The 25,086-nt window shown below is 40.3% G+C and overlaps 1 protein-coding gene across 2 annotated transcripts; it reads left to right on the forward strand.

Annotated features, from left to right (window-relative positions):
• The first annotated feature begins 2,530 nt into the window (after window positions 1–2,530).
• Window positions 2,531–8,877, forward strand: KCNV1 (potassium voltage-gated channel modifier subfamily V member 1). Of its 2 annotated transcripts, none has more exons than XM_055127901.1 (4): window positions 2,531–3,247; window positions 4,640–4,783; window positions 5,531–6,060; window positions 8,299–8,877. In XM_055127901.1, exons 1-4 carry the CDS (start codon window positions 2,925–2,927, stop codon window positions 8,808–8,810), a joined length of 1,509 nt encoding a protein of 502 aa, XP_054983876.1. In that variant the 5' UTR covers window positions 2,531–2,924; the 3' UTR covers window positions 8,811–8,877. The 2 variants fall into 2 exon arrangements, with proteins under 2 accessions (XP_054983876.1, XP_004607717.2); XM_004607660.2 differs by having other exon boundaries at window positions 3,098–3,247; window positions 4,293–4,783.
• The last annotated feature ends 16,209 nt before the right edge of the window (window positions 8,878–25,086 follow it).

The following is a 25,086-nucleotide window of genomic DNA, read 5'->3' on the forward strand; positions in this document are numbered from 1 at the left end:
TTATTATCATATTATTATCCTTATCATCACCCATCCCGTGATCTGTGTAGCCGACTAGGCTGTAAAAATGAGTTCTTCGGTACTTCCAAAGATAATTGCCTCCCCTTGGAAGGAATCCAGAGCAAGCCCACAGTAAGCTAAATTCTGCACTAGAGTGGGCTGTTATACAGTTGGGAGGATTTATTCCAGGCACCTAGAAGGCACATGAAAGATGAATAGATGGAATCTGTCAGATTTTTCTTTACCTTTAAACATAACCCAATGCAAAGTCACTGTGCCCATACACAAAGATATTGTAAAAATATCATTTTAGTGAGCTCATCTGGTTGTCTACCCTTGGAAATAGAGCAGGAAATCACATGAAATCCAATCTCCATTGTTAATGAATGAGAAAAAACTAAAGAAACTTTGGTGTGAATGCGTCACTCTACGGTAGGAGGTTGAAAATGAAATGGTCGCATTTACTCAAGTTGAATTATATAAAGTTCTTTACTTGAAACTATTCATTCATGACTCTCCTGTGTTCATTTAATTATTAAAAATATATGAAAAACTAAAGGATTTGGAGATAGATGAATGTACATTGAAATACTTCAATGACTTATGATCATACATAATCATTTTAAGACATTTATATATGAGAATTAATTACTTCAAAGAAAAATCATTAGAAATTGTTAAAAAACACATAGAAAAATGCAATATTAATACAAACATGTCCTCAATACTTTTCAAAACTGCAAGTGAAATACAATTTTTATAGGAGAATTTCTAATGTGTTTCAAATGAATTGACTGTTTTTCTATAACTGCCATCAATAGTCATATACTTAAAACATACTGTAATATTTGTTTTACTTCACTTTTAAAAATTATTATTACTAATGCATGCTGTTCATTCATTTAGAAATGGCCATAAAAATCAGAAGAATTCAAAGGCCTAATTGCACTAGGGATTTCATATTCAAGTTAGTATTTGGATGACTTGGTAGATAATGCAAACTCCAATAGAGGCTATAATTGCAATACTATTCATGGAAAATCACTGAGTATAACACCTGATAAACCTAAAGTCATTAGAATGTAGAGGGTTCAGATCTCAGTACTGTGTTACCTCCTACATAGCAATCACATTCCTCCCATGCAATGAAATGAAATTGAAAGCAAGGCCTCACCACCTCTGACTACTTATCAACAACCTTTCACTTCTTGACATATTTAGAGTCTATCTCAGGTCAAGATCAGGGACATGGAGAGACATCCTCTGACCAGATGACATTACCCCTCATTGATCATTTCCTCTGAATCAAACCAGTGCAATCAGTGAAGGAGGTAATATAATAAATTAAAAGGAAGGAGGAGGGATCAAGCAAGAAGGCAAGGATTTTTTTAAAAAATGTATAAGCTAAGAAATTGTATTCGGAAATGGATGATTTGGGACTTGGGAGAGAGATCAGTGGTCAGGGGTTTGAATCTAAGTTTCGAACCTGGTACTGAATGGTTCTTTGAGCATCCTTGGGTGATAACTTCACTGTTCCCGCACTGCTCATAACCCCTCCCAAGTCCCCCCACACAGTCCCTCCACTCCCAAGTCCCTCCATATACTTGAACTCTAACATTGAACCATTTATTCAGTTGACATAATCTCTCTGGGAACGGCCTCAGGATTCTCTATGTATTCCGAGGGAGCATCCCCTGGAAATAAATCAGGTAAAATGGGTTGTTTGCTTCTGTGCTGTCAGTAAATCAGTTGTCACCTAATTACTGTGGGCTTGGAGGTCACATCTGGCAGGGTTCAGAGGACCATATCATGTCAGAAATTGAGTGTTGGCTGCCTCTGTATAGTCATCAAACTATCTGTGTAGGTCCCCCAAACACTTCCACTGATAAACTTTGTCCTTAGATTTCAAATTCCTCTTGAAAACTTATTTATGTTCTTTTCAAGTAAGCACATTATGCCATGTTATATTTATTATGTTCTGTCATATTATATTATAGCATATACATACAGCATAAATTTTACTTTAAAAAAAAGCTCATCTGCCTTTAATAAAAATAGAACATAACCTATAAATACCAGACTGTTTTTATGTTTCACTGATGCTGCTCTTTTCCAAGGGAAAAAAATGTGAATTTCTTTCCAAAGGAAAAATGTAAATCCCACAAGTATATCTTGTCTTCCTTCCTCCTGGAGGTACCATAGAACAGGAACATAGTGGATAGGGATTTACTGATGATAAGAAATATTGTCAATAAAATTCTGTCCTTTAGAAACTTAGAAATTTAAAAATCAGTAAAAGCAACCATACTTTGGTACATTTAAAAATAACACAAATGATATGTCCAAAAATTATGTTTACAGGGATTTTGATGGTGCAATCCCTCCGTCCCCCAAATCGATTTTTCTGTGCCTCAGTTTTCCCTTCTGTAATATAGATACATTGCTTTCTGCTAGTTGGGACGTAATAAAAATCTGTATGAATAAAGGATGAACAAAATAGATCAAGTGAACAACTAATAAATGTAGGGCGTCTTTATTAAAACCTGAAATTTTACTGAAGAAGGCATTTGAGCTCATCAAGTAGATGACAGCCGCCACTTCCAGATTCATTGCCAAAGCCAGAGCTTAACAAGAGTCACTCCTCAAGTCAATCTATGACAATACAACATCTTGCTACTGCCTCGGCTGCCCACTCTGCTCTTTTATATATAATTTCTAAAACTAGACAAGAAGAAAACAGCGAGGATGGGTTGGTTGTGTGGGTCCGACTTTTGACAAATGGAGGATGGAGAGGCGCTGGCTGGGACACGGAGAGATGAATCGCGCGGCACGAAGCGTTTCATATCACTGGCCTGGCCTCGAGTTGAGCAGATTTCTGCACCGGGGAATTTTTGAGCACACGGATTTAGGGAAACTGCATCCTGATGCCGTCATTCTGGAGGGATGAGCGCAAGATGTGTCTCGGAGCCCCTCCTCCCTTCCCTCCCCGGGTCTCACCTCCCTCCCCTGCTCCTCGCCTCCCCCGAGGCTGGCGGAGCGGGCGCGGGCGGACGCGGCCACTCCGCGGTAGCCAGTCGGGGCCGGAGCCCAGAGGCAGGTGCAGGCGGAGGCAAAGGCGCAGGGCTCGAGCTCAGCTGCTTGCACGGTGCCTGCGGTCCCCGCCGACTCAGACCTGCACGCAGACCTGGCGGGCATCAAAGAAAGGCTGCGAGCTGGGAAAGCCCCGCAGATGTGCCCAGAGCCACAGGTGAGTCGCCCTGCACCTCCCCGAGCTCCCGCCCCAGGTCCAACACCCCCTCCTGGGGCGTAGCTACCGGCGTTCGCCTGCCTGGAGTTTCACCTGGGCGCGGCCCCGGGCTGCTGGCTCACCCGGGCTCGTTCCTATTTAAACTCCTGCCGCAGCCCACGCCTGTTCCATTCCTTGTCGTTCTTGCTTTCCCTCCTCCTAAAAAAAAAAAAAAAAAAAAAGAGCGCGGGGCCGGGGGCTGGGGAACGCACCCAGAACACCTGTTCTCCCGGAAACTTGTAGGAGCCTCAACGGCTGAGCCGAGGGGGGGTGGGGGTGGGGGCGCTCATTGTCCCCCGCCTCCGGCCGGCCGGTCTCTGGGCAGCCCCCGGGGATCCCCAGTTCTCAGGCACTCGCTGGCCCGTGCACACGGAGCCCGCCCGTGGCCCCGCTAGACCAGGGAGACGGAGCCGGCGCGCGAGGGACGGGCAGCCGAGACGGAGCGCGATCGCCGCGCGCGGCCGCCCCCACGGGCCCACACCCGCCGTCGCACCGTGCGGAGGAGGCCGGTGGGTGCAGCCGCGCCGGGAAACGGGGAGGGAGGAGAGCCTCTCCGAGAAGCAGAGGCAGCTCAGAGCCTACGGTCGCTCCCTAGCTGCCGTCTGAACTTCTGCTGCCCGGCCCCTGCGGGCCTGGTCCGCCCCGTCTCTTGCACTCGCTCGCTCCAGATCCGCCCACCTCGGCCGCTGGGCGCCACCCCGCGGGTGGGGACGCGGGGCGTCTGCGACACCCCCTCCGCTAGCCGGCTGGATTGTTAAACCGGGCAGGCGTAGGGGAGAGTAGGGGGAGACTCAGAAGCCTGGGGTGGGGTGGGGTGTCTCCCCAGCCCTGATCACCCTGCCCCTGGCGCTGCCCACGTGTGCGCTGTAGGGGGAGCGCACGCGGGAGGTGGAGAGAACCCGGGTGCGCGGGTGGGAGAGCGGGAAATCCCGGCCGCCGGCAGGGGCCGTGCCACCGGCTCCCACGGGAGGCTTCCGGCGCGCCCCCAACTTTGTGGCGCCTCCAGGCAGCGCCAGCCGGGATGGAGCTGCCTCCCCGCGGCCGCCGGGCGCCGCCGCCCCCTGACTCGCCGCTCGACAGCTGCTCCCTGACCTCGCTGGAGTCCAGCGTCTTCTGCAGCGAGGGCGAAGGGGAGCCCCTGGCCCTCGGGGACTGCTTCACGGTCAACGTGGGCGGCAGCCGCTTCGTCCTCTCGCAGCAGGCGCTGTCCTGCTTCCCGCACACGCGCCTGGGCAAGCTGGCCGTGGTGGTGGCCTCGTGCCGCCGCCGCGGGGCCCTGGCCGCCGTGCCCAGCCCCCTGGAGTTCTGCGATGACGCCAACCCCGTGGACAACGAGTACTTCTTCGACCGCAGTTCACAGGCTTTCCGCTACGTCCTGCACTACTACCGCACGGGCCGGCTGCACGTCATGGAGCAGCTGTGCGCTCTGTCCTTCCTGCAGGAGATCCAGTACTGGGGCATCGACGAGCTTAGCATCGACTCCTGCTGCAGAGACAGGTATCCGCGAGGCGTGACGGCTGCGGGGGAGGCGGGGGCAGCAGGGCCGGGCCGACCGAAGGTGACTGGAGGTGGCAGGCCTAATGCCTGTGGTCAGGTCTGGCCTGGAAGGCACATCGGTGGGAATGGAACTTTCGTAACCTCTGGTTTTGAGTGAGGGCGCGCCAATCTACGCCTAAGATGCGCAGTAAATACTAAGGGGTAGAATTAATGCGTCAGAGAAGCAATTGCAGAACCGATGCAGGTGTGGAGATGTAGGTTTCAGAAAGAAGCTTTAGCATTGATCGAACCCAAGGCTCTAGGTTTAAAAGCTTGAGTGTAGACCTGCTTTAAGTACCGAGGAAAGTTGCTTCCTGGATTCTGAATATGGAACTTTAATGATGGCTTTCCTAGGAGCCTGCTTTCAGTACCGTTTCTTCTTGAATACCAGGGATACCTTTCTTTTACAAAACAAAGTTCTATATGGCAAACTTACTCTCCTTACTGGAAAATAGGCCATAGATTGCATTGACCTGAGTTAGTTTGGGCTACAATAAATGTTTTTATACAAATTACTAAGAGAATATTATTTTAAGAGGATTGCCCATTGAGAAATACTCTGAGCAGGAAACAGAATGGGTAAAATATGAATGGACGTTTTCTGCATTTGACCCAGAAGCATGACCTCACTGCCAAGTTTAATCCTCTTTTCATTTTTAACATAAAAATTAAAAAGATTAATCACTGGCTTTCTTTTCTAACAAAAAGATACTTCAGAAGGAAGGAGCTGAGCGAAACATTAGACTTTAAGAAGGACACAGAAGACCAGGAAAGTCAACATGAGAGTGAGCAGGACTTTTCCCAAGGACCTTGTCCCACTGTCCGCCAGAAGCTCTGGAACATTCTGGAGAAACCGGGCTCTTCCACTGCTGCTCGAATCTTTGGGGTCATCTCTATCGTCTTCGTGGTGGTGTCAATCATCAATATGGCCCTGATGTCATCTGAGTTAAGCTGGCTGGACTTGCAGCTTCTGGAAATTCTGGAGTACATATGCATTAGTTGGTTTACCGGGGAGTTTGTCCTGCGTTTCCTGAGCGTGCGGGACAGGTGCCGCTTCCTGAGAAAGGTGCCCAACATCATAGACCTCCTTGCCATCTTGCCCTTCTACATCACCCTCCTGGTGGAGAGCTTGAGTGGCAGCCACACTACACAGGAGCTGGAGAACGTTGGGCGTCTGGTCCAGGTGCTGAGGCTGCTCAGGGCTCTGCGCATGCTCAAGCTGGGCAGACACTCTACAGGTATTTCAGCCCCATCCGTGGCCTTTCATGTGTCATTGATTGTAGCATAGATGCTCTGATTGCTGCCTAGAGAAAGGGCTCAGAATTCAGACTCAAAATTGCCAACTCCCATGCTTTGCCAGTGGTGGCTGCTAGAAAGGTAGTGAGAAACACAACTTTTGACACCATTGTCAAAGGTGTAGAGTAGGGAGGGTCTCAACAGTTTTGAGAAGCCACCTGACCATTTTCCAACCTTAATTTCTATTTACCAGTGCCAAGATTAAGTGCTTTCAGCTTCCAGAAGGTCCTAGATAAAGTATGCATAAATCGAATATAAACACACACACATATATCACACATGCTACATAGGGATATGAGCCAGTTTTTCTTCTGTGGACAAGGAAGTACTAACTTTATGCACTTGTTTCCTCGAAAGAAGAGAAGGTTGGTCATCCAGAGCCTTCTTTGGTGATGCAGAAAGAGATTAAGTCATGACAAAAAGAGTAAAGGGAATTTATTAACTTTATATATGTGTCATAAAACCTCAAAAATCCTATGTATACTCTCCCTAGGAAAAAAATCTATACACATAGTTATGTGAAAATTATAGTCAAAGTCCGAGGAAATCACACAGATCCATAAAATGATCTTTGCAACCCCAAGTGATTCATAGAGTGTGCCCCTGTGAGTGTTAAATGTTCCAGAATCCATATGTGTTCTCTTGCTTTGGTCTTAATTGAAAATAAATGTCTCTCGAAAAAACTGTTAAAATTTAAATATGAAGCCTAAATTCTAAACCCAAAGAGTCAGATCTCATCATTTGAGGTTGGATCTGGGAACATAGATATTAACAAGTTAGCAAGTGATTTTGATGAAGATAATTCTTAGGCTACACTTTAAGAGCATGAGAACAAGATGCCAGGTTAATAGAATACATGAAGTTACAAAAAACTTGGTCAGAGTCCTAACTTTACCTTTTGCCCCAGGATAAGGTCAGACTAGTTGCTAAAAAGAATCTAATGATAATTCTCTCTCCCTATAAATACAGGGTGAAATTAACCAGAGATATGGTTTTCCCCACATAATGTAATTTTGGTAGTTTATTTTCCTAGCCAGTTTCACGTATCAGGGATTTGATGATGGGGTTTCCAACAACTTTTAGAAGTGCTACTCTTTGTTTCCTGACACACATAATGGGGTGCTTTCTTCTAGTATTTATAAACTCTTTACAAGATTCAATTTAAAAACACCCAGCAGAGACTACTTTTTTTCCCTAAAACAAAGGAAAAAGAAAATAATAGTGATTTCCACAATGTCATCTCTTCAAAGATTTTCTCAGTTTTAAAGAAGTACCAAGCATTGGTAATGACTTAATTTAATAAAATATTTAAACACATATAAATACTTGACAATTTTATCTTATTGTTAGCAAACACAGACATCGGTGACATATATCTCCATTAACTCTAAACAAGTATTATTGAAAAGTGTTGTAGGATAAGGCTTTGGAGGTCAATGCATTATCATGCTGTCCATCCTGGACTTCAGATAACAATGATCCCAAGTATATGAAACTTAATTAGATGAGTAAGAAAGCTAAACTCATGATAAAGGTGACAGAAACTGACAATGAAAATGTGTGCAGTAATAGAGCATTGAAATGGAGTCTGAGCATGCGAGGCCCCACATTCAATGCTGCATATTCAAATATCTCCTAGAGTACACACTAAAGTACAATTTCCTATCATCTGTTTCCTGACTGCATTTTATTTATTTATTTTTGTTTTGTTTTGTTTTTTTTGCTTTTTGGGTCACACCCAGCGATGCTCAGGGGTTACTCCTGGCTTTGCACTCAGGAATTACTCCTGGCGGTGCTTGGGGGACCATATGGGATGCCGGGGATCGAACCCGGGTCGGCCGCGTGCAAGGCAAATGCCCTACCCGCTGTGCTATCGCTCCGGCCCCCCCTGACTGCATTTTAATCTCAGCTTCACCCTTGTACTACATAATAGGTGTTTAGTAAACCCATGAGTGAATGGATAAAACTAATGATATTTGTTTCTATCATTCTTAATCTGACCCCATCCACCAGAATACGAGCTTCCTAAACATAAAGATGAGGATTGATCCTCTCTCAATATTGCCCAGTGCTGGGGATATGGGAGATGTGTGATGAATGTTTGTGGGTGGAAAACTGGGTAATAGACGGGAGGGGGCAGGAAAGGGTGCTAATGATTGACAGCAAGTATTCTTTTGCAGGATTACGTTCACTTGGGATGACAATCACCCAGTGTTATGAAGAAGTTGGCTTACTACTCCTATTTCTGTCCGTGGGAATTTCTATCTTTTCGACTGTGGAATATTTTGCGGAGCAAAGCATTCCTGACACAACCTTCACAAGTGTTCCTTGTGCATGGTGGTGGGCCACTACGTCCATGACTACTGTGGGATACGGGGACATTAGACCAGACACCACCACAGGCAAAATCGTGGCCTTCATGTGTATATTATCAGGAATCCTTGTCTTGGCCTTGCCTATTGCTATTATTAATGACCGCTTCTCTGCTTGCTACTTCACCTTAAAGCTCAAGGAAGCAGCTGTTAGACAGCGGGAAGCTCTAAAGAAGCTTACCAAGAATATAGCCACTGACTCATATATTAGTGTTAACTTGAGGGATGTCTATGCCCGGAGCATCATGGAGATGCTGCGATTAAAGGGTAGAGAAAGAGCAAGTACCAGGAGTAGTGGAGGAGATGACTTCTGGTTTTAATTCATTTTCAGTTTCTTTCCAAAAGCTTATGTAAAACTAAGAGGATTGATAAAGCCTTGATAATGGATGTCTATGTACCGTTTTGAGTCTTTTTTGAGTACTACCTGTGTTTGATTTTGCTGACACATTGTCTAATCTAGTAGAACGGCTCATATCCTCTCCCAAACAGTGCTCCATTGTTTGGACACATTTGAGAGTCAAAAGTAGTAAATTATTCAGCCCAAATCCATGGGACCAGTATCGTGTCTGAATTATCAAACATGAAAAAAATGTCATTGCAATACATATAACAGAGTCAAAGGTCTTAGGTATCTCTCTTTGCAAAAGTCATATTTGCCATTAATTTTAAAACATAGAAGCAAAACTGTAACTCCCTGAAAAGATAAGCTATGGTTTAACACACTAAATGAATGACTTTGCTATTTAAAGATGTTCTCCAAGTAAATAAATCATGTCTTTCTCCATCAATTAAAGCTTTCAAATATAACAAGCTTTGCAAGAGAAAAACCTGATTTGAAGGTCATATTGTGTTCCTGTCTTCCTTCTGATGCAAAACTGGTCACAAACGAACGGAACTATATATTCAATTGTTACTCTTGACATGGGATGTCCCAAAACAGCCTAGACTGCAGACAGAAATTCCGCATAGAGGCTTTCATCTAACCACTTCCCCCTGAGAGCAAGATATTGAATATAAAGTAAGTACCTCTTTTTACGCAACAAAAACTACAGAGTTATAGAAAGTCTCTAAATTGATGAACTTGTTCTCATATCATTAAAATCTTGAATGTATAAGAGTGAAGTAATGGATAATTTAAATTCGTACACCAATACTATCAAATAATCTTATAAGTGAGAGTGGTTGCTGAATGACATTGCTGGATGAACTTGAAGTTCTTTTGTTTAACAAAAAAAATTGGATAGCTTTCTGACTGTTGGGGTAAATAGCAAATGTTCAAACTTCGCATGTATTTTGACAGTCATTCATGAAAATAAAAATAAGTTGACATTCTGTTGCATAGTTAAAGCCAAAAGTTCCAAGTTTAAAAATTACCTCATGATTTTAATACTCTAACAAATTATTATTATTATTATTATTATTATTATTATTATTATTATTATTATTATTATTATCCCTACCCAATTTCCATAAAATCATAGAGGTATATATATATATTTATATATATATATATACCTCTTGTAGAGCCCGGCAAGCTACTGAGAGTATCCCGCCCACACAGCAGAGCCTGGCAAGCTCCTCCTGGCGAATTCAGTATGCCAAAAACAGTAATAATAAAAGGTCTCATTCCCCTGACTTGAAAGAGCCTCCAGTCCTTGGGAAAGACGAGTAAGGAGAGGCTGCTAAAATCTCAGGGCTGGGATGAATGGAGACATGGAGACGTTAGTGGCGCCCACTCAAGTAAACCGATGAACAATGAAATAACAGTGATACAGTGATACATACAGTGATTATTATTATTATTATTATTATTATTATTATTATTATTATTATTATTATTAATTCTTGGTCAACGGGATTTATGGTTCAATTCAAGTAACCAAAATGTCGTTTTGGGAATTACCCAGGCCATTCCAGAGGTTCTCAGGATTCTCCAGGGTAACACCCAGCAGTGCTCACGAGACCTTGTGGTTCTGGGATTAAACTAGAGTCAGCTGCATACAGGATGTACGCCAAAACCACAATACTCTCTGACCCCTGTATCACCTTTAATAACTGCATTCTCAGTAGATTTAATACAGTCTCCAAGAGCATGAAAGTTGACTTGGGGTAATAAACATATCTTTCTCTTTTTTTACCATAAAACAGAAATAAAACTGCAATACTTAAACATATGTGTGAAAGAATATATGTAAACAGATACACAGTATACCAATGGTGTTAAAATTTCATGAGGTGGGAAATTCAGCATAGAATGCTTTTAAGAGGGTTCTTGCCAGGTTTCATCAGTGATAGGAAAAAAAATGTTGAGAAAAACTGCTATAATGTTTGATTATACTACATCTCACCATTTCTATTTTAGACACCTTATTAAATTCCAACCCACAAAGAAAAAGTAGAACAATATGAGAAAATAAAACAATGAAGAAGAAAAAGAGGGAGGGAGGTAAGATAAAGGAAGGGAGAAAGAAAAAGTAGCTAATCCAATATTAAGAAATACCTAACATACATCTTAAAAACAATGATATATTGTTGTACCTCCCACTTTTTTGGTGTGTGCTTAACTATGAAAGCATTTTTAGCAGTAGCAGATTGAATCCACTTCATCTGTCTCTACTTCTCCCAACTTTTATGCAAGATTTAGGAGATATGAGTAGTAATAAAATTATTATTTTCCCACGTACACAGTTCATGAATGGCATTGGATCACTAGTTCCAGTATGATTTCCAACTACAACTGAAGAGGCAAAGGAGTTAGCACCCAGAGGGCAAATTAGTTTGAATTTTCTAGAACTTTTTCCTAGAAGCTTCTTTGACCCGAGACCATGTTCTGCATAGTATTATGTCACAGCATCCATAAATGTCCCTATTATACAATTATTTTTGGGAAAGCACGGATGATGATGCCTGGGGCCTCCTCCTGGCAGGGTGCCTGGAGGTCACTCCCAGCAGTGCTCAGGGGGCCATGAGGGGTCAGGGGTCAAACCTAAGCCTCCCTCATGCCTTCAGGCTTCTGAACTATCTCTACTATCCCAATTACTATTCCCAAACTCTTTTCAGGACATAGTCTTACATATGTAATCACGGAATAATCATTTATATTCAAGAATCTGAGGATTCTGAGCACTAGAGAATTTTAATTTAACCCCACTAACTACTGTTCTCTCCTATTTAATATTCTGTTCAAGGTTACAACAGGAGCACAGGTAACAAAGCATGGTCATTGAAAGATTAAAATCACTGTACCGTGTTCACAAAGCCCAAATTCAGGTGGCAAAGAATTAAGTAAGATCTTTTGGATTCTAAAAGCAATATTTATATATGTCACATTATGTGTTTTATCATTTTTATAAAATGTGTCTACAGTATTTACATCATGGGCAGACAAGCCAGATAGATATTACAGGTATTAAGTTGCCTTGCATGCAGGCAACTTTGGTTAGATCTTCAGTTCTACACTACATTGTCTTAAACACCATCAGGTACTTTGAACAACACCAGTAAGCCCTAAGCACTACTGAATGTGTACCACCCCCTACACAAAAAAAAAGGAAGGAAGGAAGGAAGGAAGGAAGGAAGGAAGGAAGGAAGGAAGGAAGGAAGGAAGGAAGGAAGGAAGGAAGGAAGGAAGGAAGGAAGGAAGGAGGGAAGGAAGGAAGGAAGGGAGAGAGAAAAAGAAAGAAAGAAAGAAAGAAAGAAAGAAAGAAAGAAAGAAAGAAAGAAAGGAAGGAAGGAAGGAAGGAAGGAAGGAAGGAAGGAAGGAAGGAAGGAAGGAAGGAAGGAAGGAAGGAAGGAAGGGAGAGAAAAGAAAGAAAAACAGAGATAGTACAGTGGGTAGGGAGCTGGCCTTGAATATGACTAACTGGGTTCAATGGCCTGCAACCATTATGATCCCCTAACCCATCGAGGAGTTGAATCCAGGAGTGAAGAGTCAGGAGTAAGCCCTAAATTCTGTCAGATGTGGCCCCAAAACCAAAAAGAAAACAAAAATATCAATGTATTCTCAGAAATAGGAGATACTTTCAAAAAGAATTATTTCTGTACCTTTCATTCATTATCAGCAAATAAATATCTCTAGAATAATAGTAGAAAAATAAACAAAATGCATAAAAACTATGTGAATCATCTATATATATGTTTCCTATCAGACAATTCCATTTTCTCCATAATTGTATTGTTAGATGAATAAACTTGTTAAAATGAGTGTGACTGTTTAAAAAAATAACCTAAACACTACAGCTTCATCAAATTTTCTTCTATATGAAATATTAGTGTAATTAGTCAACAAATTAACATATAAGTAGAATAGACTTTAGTAACAAAAACCAGTTACTTTTATATCCTATAATTTAATTTTTTCAAAAATAAGAATGGGCTGGAGTGATAACACAGCGGTTGGGCATTTGCCTTTCATGCAACCGACCCGAATTCAATTCCTCCGCCCCTCTCGGAGAGTCCAGTAAGCTACCAAGAGTATCGATCCTGAGAGGCAGAGCTTGGCAAGCTATCCGTGTGTATTGGATATGCCAAAAACAGTAACAATAAGTCTCTCAATGAGAGACGTTACTGGTGCCCACTCGAACAAATCAATGAGCAATGGGATGACAGTGATTAGAATAATGGGGCTGGACCGATAGTACAGCAGGTAGGACATTTGCCTTACTTGCAGCCGACTCGGGTTTGATTTCCAGCATCCCACATGGTCCCCTGAGCACTTCCAGGAGTAATTTCTGAGTGCAAAGCCAAGAGTAACCCCTGTGCATAGCCAGGTGTGACCCCAAAAAACAAATATATATAATATATAATATATATTAGAATAAGAATAATAACTACAAAATAATATTTTGTTTTAGGAAATAGTGTAATTCTAGTCCCTAATGCCATTTAGAGAACACTGATTAAGATGCTTTTGATACACAGGGATTATGCTTTAGTACCAACAAAGCAATTTTTGAGAAATCATTCACATAACCAAGAGGAATAGCATTGTATTTTATTTATGTATTTACTACATAGCAAGTATTTAGCACACTTTATTATTTTCATATAATATAGTATTAACTACAATGTATAGACATACAGAAATATTAACTGAGATAAGGTAGAAATCTCAATATATTTTGACTGTGAATTTCCTATTCTCCAAGAAATTTTTTACTAACTTCCAAGTTAAAAATGTATATAGTTACCTCAGCAAAATGTTGATATATATAAATATATATATGTATATATATATTTATATATTATCTCATTATCTCAGCAAAATGTTGTCATTGGGAAAATTTACTTATTTGATAAATACTTCCGCTTAAATATTACTCATTAAAACCTCTGCCTTAGCAGTTTTTCTTTTGAGTCCCAAGAACATATTAGCTGACAAATGATGTATGCACTTTTCTTGGTTATTTTCCAATGCAGAGCACACCCGCCCCCAAACCTCTCTCCATGTCATAATGATTTATAAAAATAGAATGTCATATAAGGAAGCGTTTACTCATCAACTCCGCTAGTAATGGAATAACCAGATTCCATGTTCATGTCCTCACCTGCCTTAAAGACACTCCCGTACTTACTCCCTCAATTCTGTTGGTCCTCTTTCACTTTTTATTCAGTGGGCAAAACTCAAACCTGTATTAAAAACAATCCAGTGACTACATGTGCCTCCCGCTGCAGAGTTGATGATGATTACAGGGGTGGGGGTGGGGGATGGGGAATGCATGCTGGCTGCTCTCATTTTACATTCATGCCTACAACCCAAAATGATTTCTTAATACTGTAAGGCAATCATATTGCAACCCCTGAATATAGTCATTCTTTCTAGATAAATAGAAACTTCTAATGCCTCCCTTTGGTTCCGCTTTCACTCAGAAAATAGAATCTGATGAGATTTTCACGAGGGCCGGCACCCACTGTATCCACCTACCTCCATCTGTGCCTATTCACTCTGTCTTTTCTCAAATTATAAAGGCTGAATTACCCGTCCTATTCCTTCTCTTAGAGATATGTGCTTCGGGAAGTCTTTCCACTCCCCCTTCTGGATAATTTCTATCAACATAAAAATGTGATCTCCCCAATCTTTAAAGCAGAAATAAATCAACACATTTCTGAATCTGCTTCAATCACCAGGAAACACTTGCTTATCGCCTGCGATCACTCCCTCCATTTCTACATCCACTGTTTCTCCTGTTCGTTCATGAAAATTCACCCAAGTCATCTATCCCAACACTGCCTCTGAAATTGTTTTTCTCTAGATCCACATTATAGCATCATTGATAAATTCAATCATCTCTCATCCTCCTTGATCCACCAGCATTATTGTTCAAGATTAATCTCAAACTTCTTGAAACACACATCACTCGATTTTCACCCCATGGATTTTTCCTGATTTCCCCTCTACACCATTATGCACATGTGTGGGGAGGGGCATTTCAGGTGGTGATCAAGGGTCTATTTCCCCCCTCCTCTCAGCTCCCTTCCTGTGCCCATACCATCTCACGTCTTAGATAATGTGTTGGTTTTGTCAATGCCAAAATTTCTCTCTCCAGGCTAACCTCTTTCACCACATCTTCAGATCCATGTGTCTAACTACCTATTCAATATTTACATCTAGATCACCAATAAATATCCCATGATGTTTTTTTTTTCCTTTCTGGGTCACACTAGGCAATGCTCAGGGGTTACTCCTGGCTCTGCACTCAGGAATCACTCCTGGCAGTGCTCAGGGGACCATATGGGATGCTGGCAATCAAACCCCAGTCAGCCGAGTGCAAGGCAAACGCCTTACCCGCTGTGCTATTGCTCCAGCCCCCTCCCCCATGATCTTTACATCCACTTTCTTTTTTTAAAAAAAAACTTTTTATTAAATCACCATGTGGAAAGTTACAAAGTTCTCAGGTTTATGTCTCAGTTATGCAATATTCAAACACCCATCCCTTCACCAGTGCCCATATTCCACCACCAAAACCCCCAGTATACCCCCCGCCCCTGCCCCCTACCCCCTACTGTATAACTAAGGAATTTCACTTCATTTTCTCTTTACCTTGATTACATTCCATAATTCAACACAAAACTCACTACAGTTGTTGGAGTTTCCACCCAAGAGAGACAGACCTACTACCAAGGAAGCATTTGATAATTAGTTTTCCATTGCTGGAAATGAAGAGATATGTAGCCCCACTGCTACAAGTACATAACTTTCTTTTTTTTTTCCTTTTTCCTTTTCCCTTTTTTTTCCCCCTCATGCCCCTTCCCGCGCCTCATAGTATGGTGTATGCCACGCCGCGTCGGCAAAAGCACATTTTTTTTTCCACGCCAAAAGTTCATACCTGCTCAAAGGACCCACAAAATGTCGGACATCACGCCTTCTCCCGGAGGGGAGAGAGACCAAGAAGGAAGGATATTTCCTCCGTTAGCCAGCGTGGGGCAAAAGCTTAGTTCACAGTCTCCATACATGGTTGCAAGCACTTGCTGGAACCCCAAATCCTAAAGCTGTCTCTGGTTCCTGCTCGTTCCACATCCACCGGCTGTGCAAAGGCATGGCCACCCGGGTCGAAACTCGGCTGGAGCCGAGCTCCGGCCCGGGCTGAGACTGCCCCGGTATCCCCACGTTCCATATTTCAACACAAAACTCACTATAGTTGTTGGAGTTTCCCCCCAAGAAAGACAGCCCTACTACCAAGGAAGCATTTGATAATTAGTTTTCCATTGCTGGGAATGAAGAGATATGTAGCTCCACTGCTCCAAGTACATAACTCTTTTTTTTTCTTTTTCCTTTTTCTTTTTTTCCCTCCCTCATCCCCCTTCCCGCGCCTCATAGTATGGTGTACGCCAGCCGAGTTTCTCCCTGAAAATGGGAAACAAACTGGAAAGAGGGATATTTCCTCTTCTCGGCAGGTGTGGGGCTTTTGCTTAGTTCACAGTCCAGAGAGGTGGCTGCTACATTAATAACCTCCAATATTTCAACAAAAACGCAGTTATTATTTGGAGTTTCCCCCCCAAGTCAGACCTGTTCAAAAGGAACTGTTTCACATTGCTGACAATTATAGATGTTTTTACTTTTTTTTACTTTTTTTGCTTTTTGGGTCACTCCTGGCTCATGCACTCAGGAATCACCCCTGGCGGTGCTCAGGGGACCATATGGGATGCTGGGATTTGAACCCGGGTTGGCCGTGTGCAAGGCAAACGTCCCCACCCGCTGTGCTATCACTCCAGCCCCGACAATTATAGATGTTAAGTCGCGTCCACGCGCTTTTGGATTTCTGTATAAAGTCCAGGGAAAATTCTGCCAGAAATTGCATAGCCCAGCTCACAGTCCCAGTGCATTTCTGTAAGAAGTCTCTGGAATCAAAGTCTTTAGGCGCAGAGGGTCCGCTTCACGCTCAGCGGCTCCGGATTTATCTGGGCCGAGGGCGTGCCGGTTACACCCCCTTCCCATGAGTTCCTGGGAGCCCCAAAAGTAAAAACCGAATACCTCTGGGTTTGGAGTCTCAGAAGATGGCGCCTGCCACGTGGGTGCCGCCAACCCGCCGTTTTCCGTGCAGGAAGACAGGGTGGGGAGGAAAAAAATCCACCCCCTGGCAGCACAGAGTTGTAGCCCAGTTCGCAGTCCCAGTGCATTGCTATTGGATGCTGCGCTGGATGCCCAAAGGTGTTAGATCTCTGGAATCAAAGTCCTTTGGTGCAGAGGGTCCTTTACATCCACTTTCAAATGACTTTGTTTCCTCCCAGTGCAAGTTCTATACTACTAATCAGAGGTCAATTCAAGTGAGCACAATAGCAACCTTGCAAGACATGTACTAGCAAGGATTGGAGGTGCATGTGTGTGGCGGGGGATGGGGGGTGGTGGTGGTAAGAAGGGCTGGAGGGAAGACCTGTGAAAGATAATATAAAAGAATCCAGAGAAGGCCGGAAAACTCTTTAGACCATGATGCCGATCTGACAACTGTGAAGAAGAGAGAGGAGGAAAAAAAATACCGGGCCAAAAGTTTTTGATTCCAAGGAACTTTCAACTCAGCTGATAGTTTTGAACAAAAAATGTATCCCATGTAGGGCCAGAGCGATAGTATATCAGGTTGGACGTTTGACTGCTTGTGGCTAACCCAAGTTTGAGCCCCAGCACCCCCTGTGGTTCCCGGAGCACTGTCAGAAGTAATTCCTGAGTGCAGAGCCAGGAATAACCCTTGAGTATCGCCGGTATGATCCAAAAAGAAGGGAGAAAAATGGTAGCTCATGAGACAGTTCCATCTCCTGTTTGAAATGGACCTCAGTGATGGCTCAATGGGCTGAAGCACATGCATTCTGTGCAGGGGGCCCAGGGCCAATCCCTGGTACCACATGCTCCTCTGAGCACTGTTTGGGAGTGACCCCTGATCACAGAGCCTGGAATACTTCCTGAATACCACTGGGCCCCAAACCAAAACTTAAGGAAAAAGAAGACTTTTAAAAGATACCTCAGGCAGTCACTCAACCATACTTCAGCAAGAAAGCTGGGCACTGAATGTGTGTGTCCATCATGAGCAAGCCCCTGTGAGTGCACACAGATGCACACACATACTTTCAAACTTGCCTCTCCAAGTGAGTGATAAGGAAGGAAAGTGTCTGCCAGAGAGGCAGGCTGGGAGGAGGGGGCCAGGAGGGAAACTGGGGACATCAGTGTGGGAAATGTGCACACCGGTGAAGGGATGGAATATAGTACAACTGAACCCAATCATGAACAACTTTGTAACTGTGTACCGCATGGTGATTCAATACAAAGTTAATTAATTAATTAAGGTGGAGGATGGCGCTCCATTACCAAGTCGTGCCCATTAAATCCATCCCAGCAGATATGAGAGAGAAAGCTCAACAAGCCCATACCCATACTAAAACAAAAACAGAAAGTTGACTCTCTGTGGAACCCACCGTCATCTGTGAGGGAAAACTTGGGTAAAGGAGTTGGTGGATAAATGAGTACTCAGTGCAGTAATCGGTCTCCAGCTAGTATTTATTCTCTCCTCCTCCACTACCCATAGCACCACTTAAGATCCCGTTTCCCACACTGTATCCCAACACCTTCAGAGTTATAAAAGAATTCTAACTGGTGTGTGGTGACCTCAAAGAAAAAGATTAATAACCTAGAAAATTCCTTTACTATTATTATGTACTGAAATGCACCATAATTAGTTACACAGCCCAGAAGTGTCATTTGCAGGTTACTTACTTTTATTTTAAGAACAAAAATTGGCACCAACAATATGGTATTTTAGAATGGAGTTTCAAAACACATGTGAATTCATTTAATTTCGTTCCTACCTGGTAAAATTACATTCACTATAATACGGTTTTCACAAGCACAATTAATAATCCTTTGACTAAAAGAGTTTCATCTTTACGTACTTACTTATATAAAACCATGGAAGTAAATAAAAGCATTTAGAGCATTTAGCTTCAGTAATACAAATGAAATGTGAAGTATTAAAACTTTTATTACCTATTAGAAAACTTATATAACCTGTTATCTTTTAGATTTCCATTCCATTATCTAAGTTGAACAATATTTCTTCCAATTATATGAAGTCTCACTTCATTTATAAAGCAAAATTTATATTCTATGAGAATTTGTAAGTTAAAAATATGGTAATGTAGTTTCCTTATTAGTCTATTGTTCAATAGCTATATTGACTCTAAAGAAATAATGATTGAATTAGACATAATTTTTGACCAACTTGATACATATACACATATATAAAATTTAATTTAGGGTGACACATGTAATTTTTAAATTATAAGACAGAAAATGTTTCTGACTGCACCCCAACACTTCATACTGGATATGCAGAGAGAATTTCAATCACCTAAGAATGAGATCTTCTTTTAAATGTAATTTTAGTTTCTTTAAATGAGGACAGTTTTCCTGAAAGCATGTCTTTACACATGCCTTTGCTGTAAAGCAAATGTTTTATCTACAGTAGTCTATAATTATTATTGTCAACTAATTCTAAATGGTACATGTGAAAATAAAAGACAGTTACAGTTGCCATGGAAACATTACTTTGTAGGATATTTCGTTTAATAGACCTTGCTCCTAAATTTAAAAAAATACGATCAAAAACTTCACATACAATAATAGCACCTTGACCACTATCTGTCAAGAAACAAATGAAAGAAAATATAAAAGTGAAAACTATTCTTTTATATTTAGTGAGATTTATAGCTTCTTTCTTCACATGGGCTAATTATCTTTAAGTTTTCAAACAAAAATAACTACTCCTTGCAACAATTTCTATGTGTATTAGTGAGATTTCTTTTAAAATGTTAAATACAGATTAAAACTTTTTAACATCAATTTAAGAAATGCATTCCCAGTAACTACTTGAAAATATCTGCAATTTAGCATTATTTTCTTTTGAATTATGCTCCTTTTAGAGCTAATTTTTTCACAGACTAATAAAGTACGCTAAAGAAATAATTCAAAGAAATCAATACATTGGGTTGTAATTTATGAACAAATACTTATCTCTTGATTTTTCCTTTATCATATTATCTCAAAAATAAGTTTCAAAAAACAAAGTATACAGATATATTTGATAGTATTATTAGTGAAAACATTTTATTCAACCATTGTTGACTTTGTGAATGGTTTGTCAGAACAAGAGTTTTTAGTCAATTTCATGAGATCTTTTCAAGGATACTGTACATAAGAAAGATAGTTTGGCTGTTTAATTATATTTATATCACTGCACTGTAGCACTGTTGTCCCGTTGTTCATCGATTTGCTCGAGCAGACACCAGGAACATCCCCATTGTAAGACTTGTCGTTACTGTTTTTGGCATATCGAATATGCCACAGGTAGCTTGCCAGGCTCTGCCATGCAGACGGGATACTCTTGGTAGCTTGCTGGGCTCTCGGAGAGGGATGGAAGAATCTAACTTGGGTCGGCCAGTGCAAGACAAATGCCCTACCAGTTGTGTTATCACTCCAGTCCAATTATATTTACATAAACAGAGAAATCTAAGATCTAGAAATAAAAATATTACTATGAAAAACAAAGCAAAACAAACAAAATATTACTGTGAAAAATATTTCCCATACACATTCAAATTGGCAAGGAGAGTATAGTAATAGCTTTTTTAGAAATCTTGTTTTCAATTTTCAAGAATGATAGATGGCTCAAGGAACGTGTTATAAAACGTAAATCATGTGGGATGCTTCCAGTGCCAGCATCCCACCTGATTTATGTTTTATAATACGTTCCTTGAGCCACCTATCACTCTTGAAAAAAAGATGCGCCAGACATATAATGCGATTCAGAGACGACCACTGGACTAGAACTGTTACTGACTAGATTCCACAGGATGTCAAAAGACCGCATGGCTGCACACCAACGAGATGGTCAGACTTCCTTGTCAAAACCCTGAATGAACAGTTTGAGGATCTTCCTGTTCCTGGAGCTAGCAGATATCAATGGTCTACACTAGCACTCGACAGGGACAAATGGGAATGTTACTGGTGCCCGCTCGAGCAAATCAAAGATCAATGGGAAAACAAGTGATACAAGTGATACAAATCATGTGGGAGTAAACAATTATTTTTATAAGTTAAACACTGGAGCTTTTATTTCTATATGGTATTATTTTGCTTTCTTTTAATATTAAAGTAATTAATTTATTTGACGCTAAAATAATGAAACTTTATCATTACCAAAACAAGTAACTGCATAGTCCTTACTACCTGATTTGGAAACACCCTGGGTTATTTTGGCATACATAGTATATGTTTTTAACTTCAAATCAATAACCATTTGTGAAGGATGAAATAAGATGACAGATGACTTTTGACCAGTATGTTTTTAATGGACCGATGAACAAGGTTGCACTGAAAGGAAAGAACAAGATGAAATGAAAAACATTTCATTTTTCCATAGAATAGAATATCTTAGTCTATATCCCAAGTCCTGTGTTCTTCAAAAAAAAAAGTAGTATAACAAATTTTAAGAGCAATGGTAAAGAGACAAGGAAAGAGCTTTCTAAGAGAACACAATGGTTGGAAATTAACTTTTTGGTTTTTATTTAAGGGGGGGCACCCTGAGGCTCTGGGGTCCTAATCCTATGTAGTGTCCAGGGGCTATTCTGGACATGCATTGAACTTCCAAGGGCATCTGCATACAAAATGAGTGCCAATGAATGAGAACCTCCTCCAGTCAAAATTATTTCATCATATTGCTTGAATTTGTGGTGTATGAGTTTGCCTGTCATTATTGGAGCATTATAAAATTTTAGAATTCAATCTTATATCATTAAAACTTAAGAGTGTGCTATGAATCCAAACAAGTAAGATTTATTTGCTCTTGGTCAGAATAACATAGTCTGAGTTTTTGCTGTAAATCTTAAGCTTTTGTAAGGGTATCAGTAATAGGACGGTTTCATAGTGGATAATAATAGTAATATTTTAATAGGTACAAATTATACCCCAAAAGGGTTGCCTTATTATATTGAAAACAAGCATTTAAGATCTATTGCTATAACTTAAAGCATGAATCATGACAATATAGAAGATAATCTATATAATCAATAAATTATTTCATTTAAACTATATGCTTAAAAATTATGCTTGGCAAATGTTAAAATGTCATTTTATTAGATGTTTAAAAATCAATAAAAATAAGACTTTAATATGTTTATCTGAAATTATTTTTGCAAATAGAGATTAAATCTTTAGAATTAAAAGACCACTTAGAAGTTATAGCAAACTGGCATTTTGATAAGTTTAAAATATTCAAAAGAAAAAAATCAATAAAATTTCTAATTTTCTATGGCTCTTAATAAGAAACGTTCATTAACATCTTTCATTCATAATATGGGACAAAAGAAAAAATAAAATAGCTGGAACAGCTTTCCTAATAATTACTGCTGCAGTATGTATGGAAATGAAATATATGGTGTTTTATTATTGTATCAGCTGAAAAATTCAAAATATTTCTTATACTCTCTAGTGTTTTTGTTTGGAGTTAATTAAATTTACTGTTATAACATCCTGAAAGATAGTGGCCCTCTCTGGAAAATTCTAAAAGAGATTACATTGAGCAAATTCACCATGCATCTTCTGCATTGTTTCATATCTTATAAGCAGTAGTTTTGTTTAGAATCTTTTCAAGGATTATAATACAGAATGTACTATTGAGAGATAATATCTCTCCCGGGATATTTCTCTCAAATTTAGGTTGGGACAAGTTACTTGAAGTCTTTGCAAAGATTGGGGTGTCCAAGTTTGAGTGTTTCAACTGTGACACAGCTACAGACATCTATAGCAATGACTTCCACATTACTCCAGGGGTCTTGAGAAGCAAGCGAAACATAAAGCTAATGCAGTCCTGTTTTCCAGGAGTCATAACGTCCTTCATTTCTACTGCATCTTATACAAGAATCTTTGAAATCCTAGCAAGCTAATGAGAAGGGGGAAAAATCTCATTATGTCTCAATACTTGAAAGATTTTGAACTCAAATTAAATTTCATGTTTTTCTAAAAGTATTGTAACTGCAGTTCGCAAATAATTTCTATGTGGCATTGGTAATAAAAATGGCATATTCTACTGCAACTTTAAGTATTATTTATGGACTTAATTTGGGATACTGAAGGTGAGGTGGGATTGGGAGGCAGAAAGATTAAAACATTGTCAACACATCAAACATGAAGACTTCAAAAAGCATTCTTGTGGTAGCAAGCAACAAATTCACAAATTCACATCTCACATGTTCGAAAAACGTAATAGCACAGTGGGTAGGGATTTTGCCTTGCATGCGGCCACCAACCGGGTTTGATTCCTCTGTCCCTCTCAGAAAGCCTGGCAAGCTACTGAGAGTATCCCTTCCGCATGGCAGAGCCTGGCAAGCTACCCGTGGCATATTTAATATGCCAAAAACAGTAACAACAAGTCTCACAATGGAGATGTTCTTGGTGCCTGCTCAAGCAAATCGATGAGCAACAGGATGACAGTGCTACAATGCTACATGACATTAAAAAGGACGTTAATAATGAAGGATACTTTATTTATGAAATAAAATCATAAGTATACTTGTTATCTCTCTGTGTTCAACTTTTAATGTTTAGTTTGCTGAACACATAGAAAACACTAAATTTTAAGCAAAAAAGATTCATTTGTCTCTCAGATTCCAAAATTACGAATTGAGTTAAATTTCATATCCAAATTCATGCATCACAATTCATTTTAGTTATTACAATTTGTTTCTTCATTTTAATCACTTTAACAGCTAACGTCATACATAATAATGTGATTATGGATTATGATTAATTAATATTTTACATGGTCAAGCAGAAGAAATGTTGCTATTTAAACTTTTTAATTCGAAATTTGGACCTTAAATAATGTGGAAGAATTGGCTCATAAATGTCGTCACACCCCACATTTTTATTTTTGTCAGAAAAACTTGGTATAAAGCTTGAAATGATTATACAATGGAATGCCAGCTACCACTTGAATATCCTTCTTGTTGTAGATCTGTTTACATGTTCTGTTTCTTCTGGCTTCAGTCCTGGAACAGTGTAAGTTTCTAAAAATTTGTTCATTTCTTCTAGACTGATGATGTGTTGCTGTTTAATGGTTAATAAGTCTCTGATGATCCTTTGCGTTTCTGTGGTACCTGTTGTGACTTACTTTTTTAATTTCTGATTTTGTCATTTCTCAGAGAGAGATTTGTTCTATGTATGTAGTTTGTGCTATTGTGAAGACTGGCAAGTTCTAAATTTGTAGTATAGGTCAATATGCAGGGAACCCAGGGGAGAGCTAAAATTCAAGCCAAAATGGAGAATTCTCTTTTTTGGTTAGGCATTCACTTAATTTAATGAGGGTCATCTGTATAGGGAAGGACAGCCAGCTTTACTCAAAATGCACCATTACAAGTTAATTTTATACTAGAAAAACTGTCACAGAAATACCCATGTAGTACTAACCTAGATATCTGGACATCAAAGCCTAGAAACAAATGGCACATAAATTTCATCATCACACTTACCCATTAAAAAAATTAACATCATTTGCTATTAGGGAAATCAAATTAAAACAACAAGAAGACAGTAATTCACACCTAAAACCTGAAAATATCAATTGCTGACAAGGATGGCCTAGAATAGAAACCCTCATTCCTTGCTCTTGTGCATGCAAAATAAAACATTCACTTTGGAAGACAATTTGCAATTTTTTAACTAAAAAGCTAAACATAGTCTTACCATATATCATCCAAAATCACACTCCCAGGTATAAAAATCTGCTTGCAAATATTTATAGCAGTTTGATTTGTAGTCATCAAAAACTGGAAATAACCAGCATGTCCTTCAAAAGGTGAATGATAAATAACCTGTCATCCATACTCACAATACAGAGACCCAAGAAAATTGGCTATTGAGTCACAGAAGAAATCAAATATCCTGAAATGGTACTATTAAAAGAAAGAACCAGGTCTGTAAAGGCTACATACAGCATGATTCCAGTTATAGGATATTCTAAGAAAGACAAAATTACAGAAACAGCAAAAAGATCAATGGTTGCCTTGTCTATCAGAGCAGAGGATGAGTAGGAAGAGTGTTGAGAATTTTCAGAGCAG

This window comes from Sorex araneus, chromosome 2 (genome assembly GCF_027595985.1).
Source record: "Sorex araneus isolate mSorAra2 chromosome 2, mSorAra2.pri, whole genome shotgun sequence".
NCBI lineage: Eukaryota > Metazoa > Chordata > Mammalia > Eulipotyphla > Soricidae > Sorex > Sorex araneus.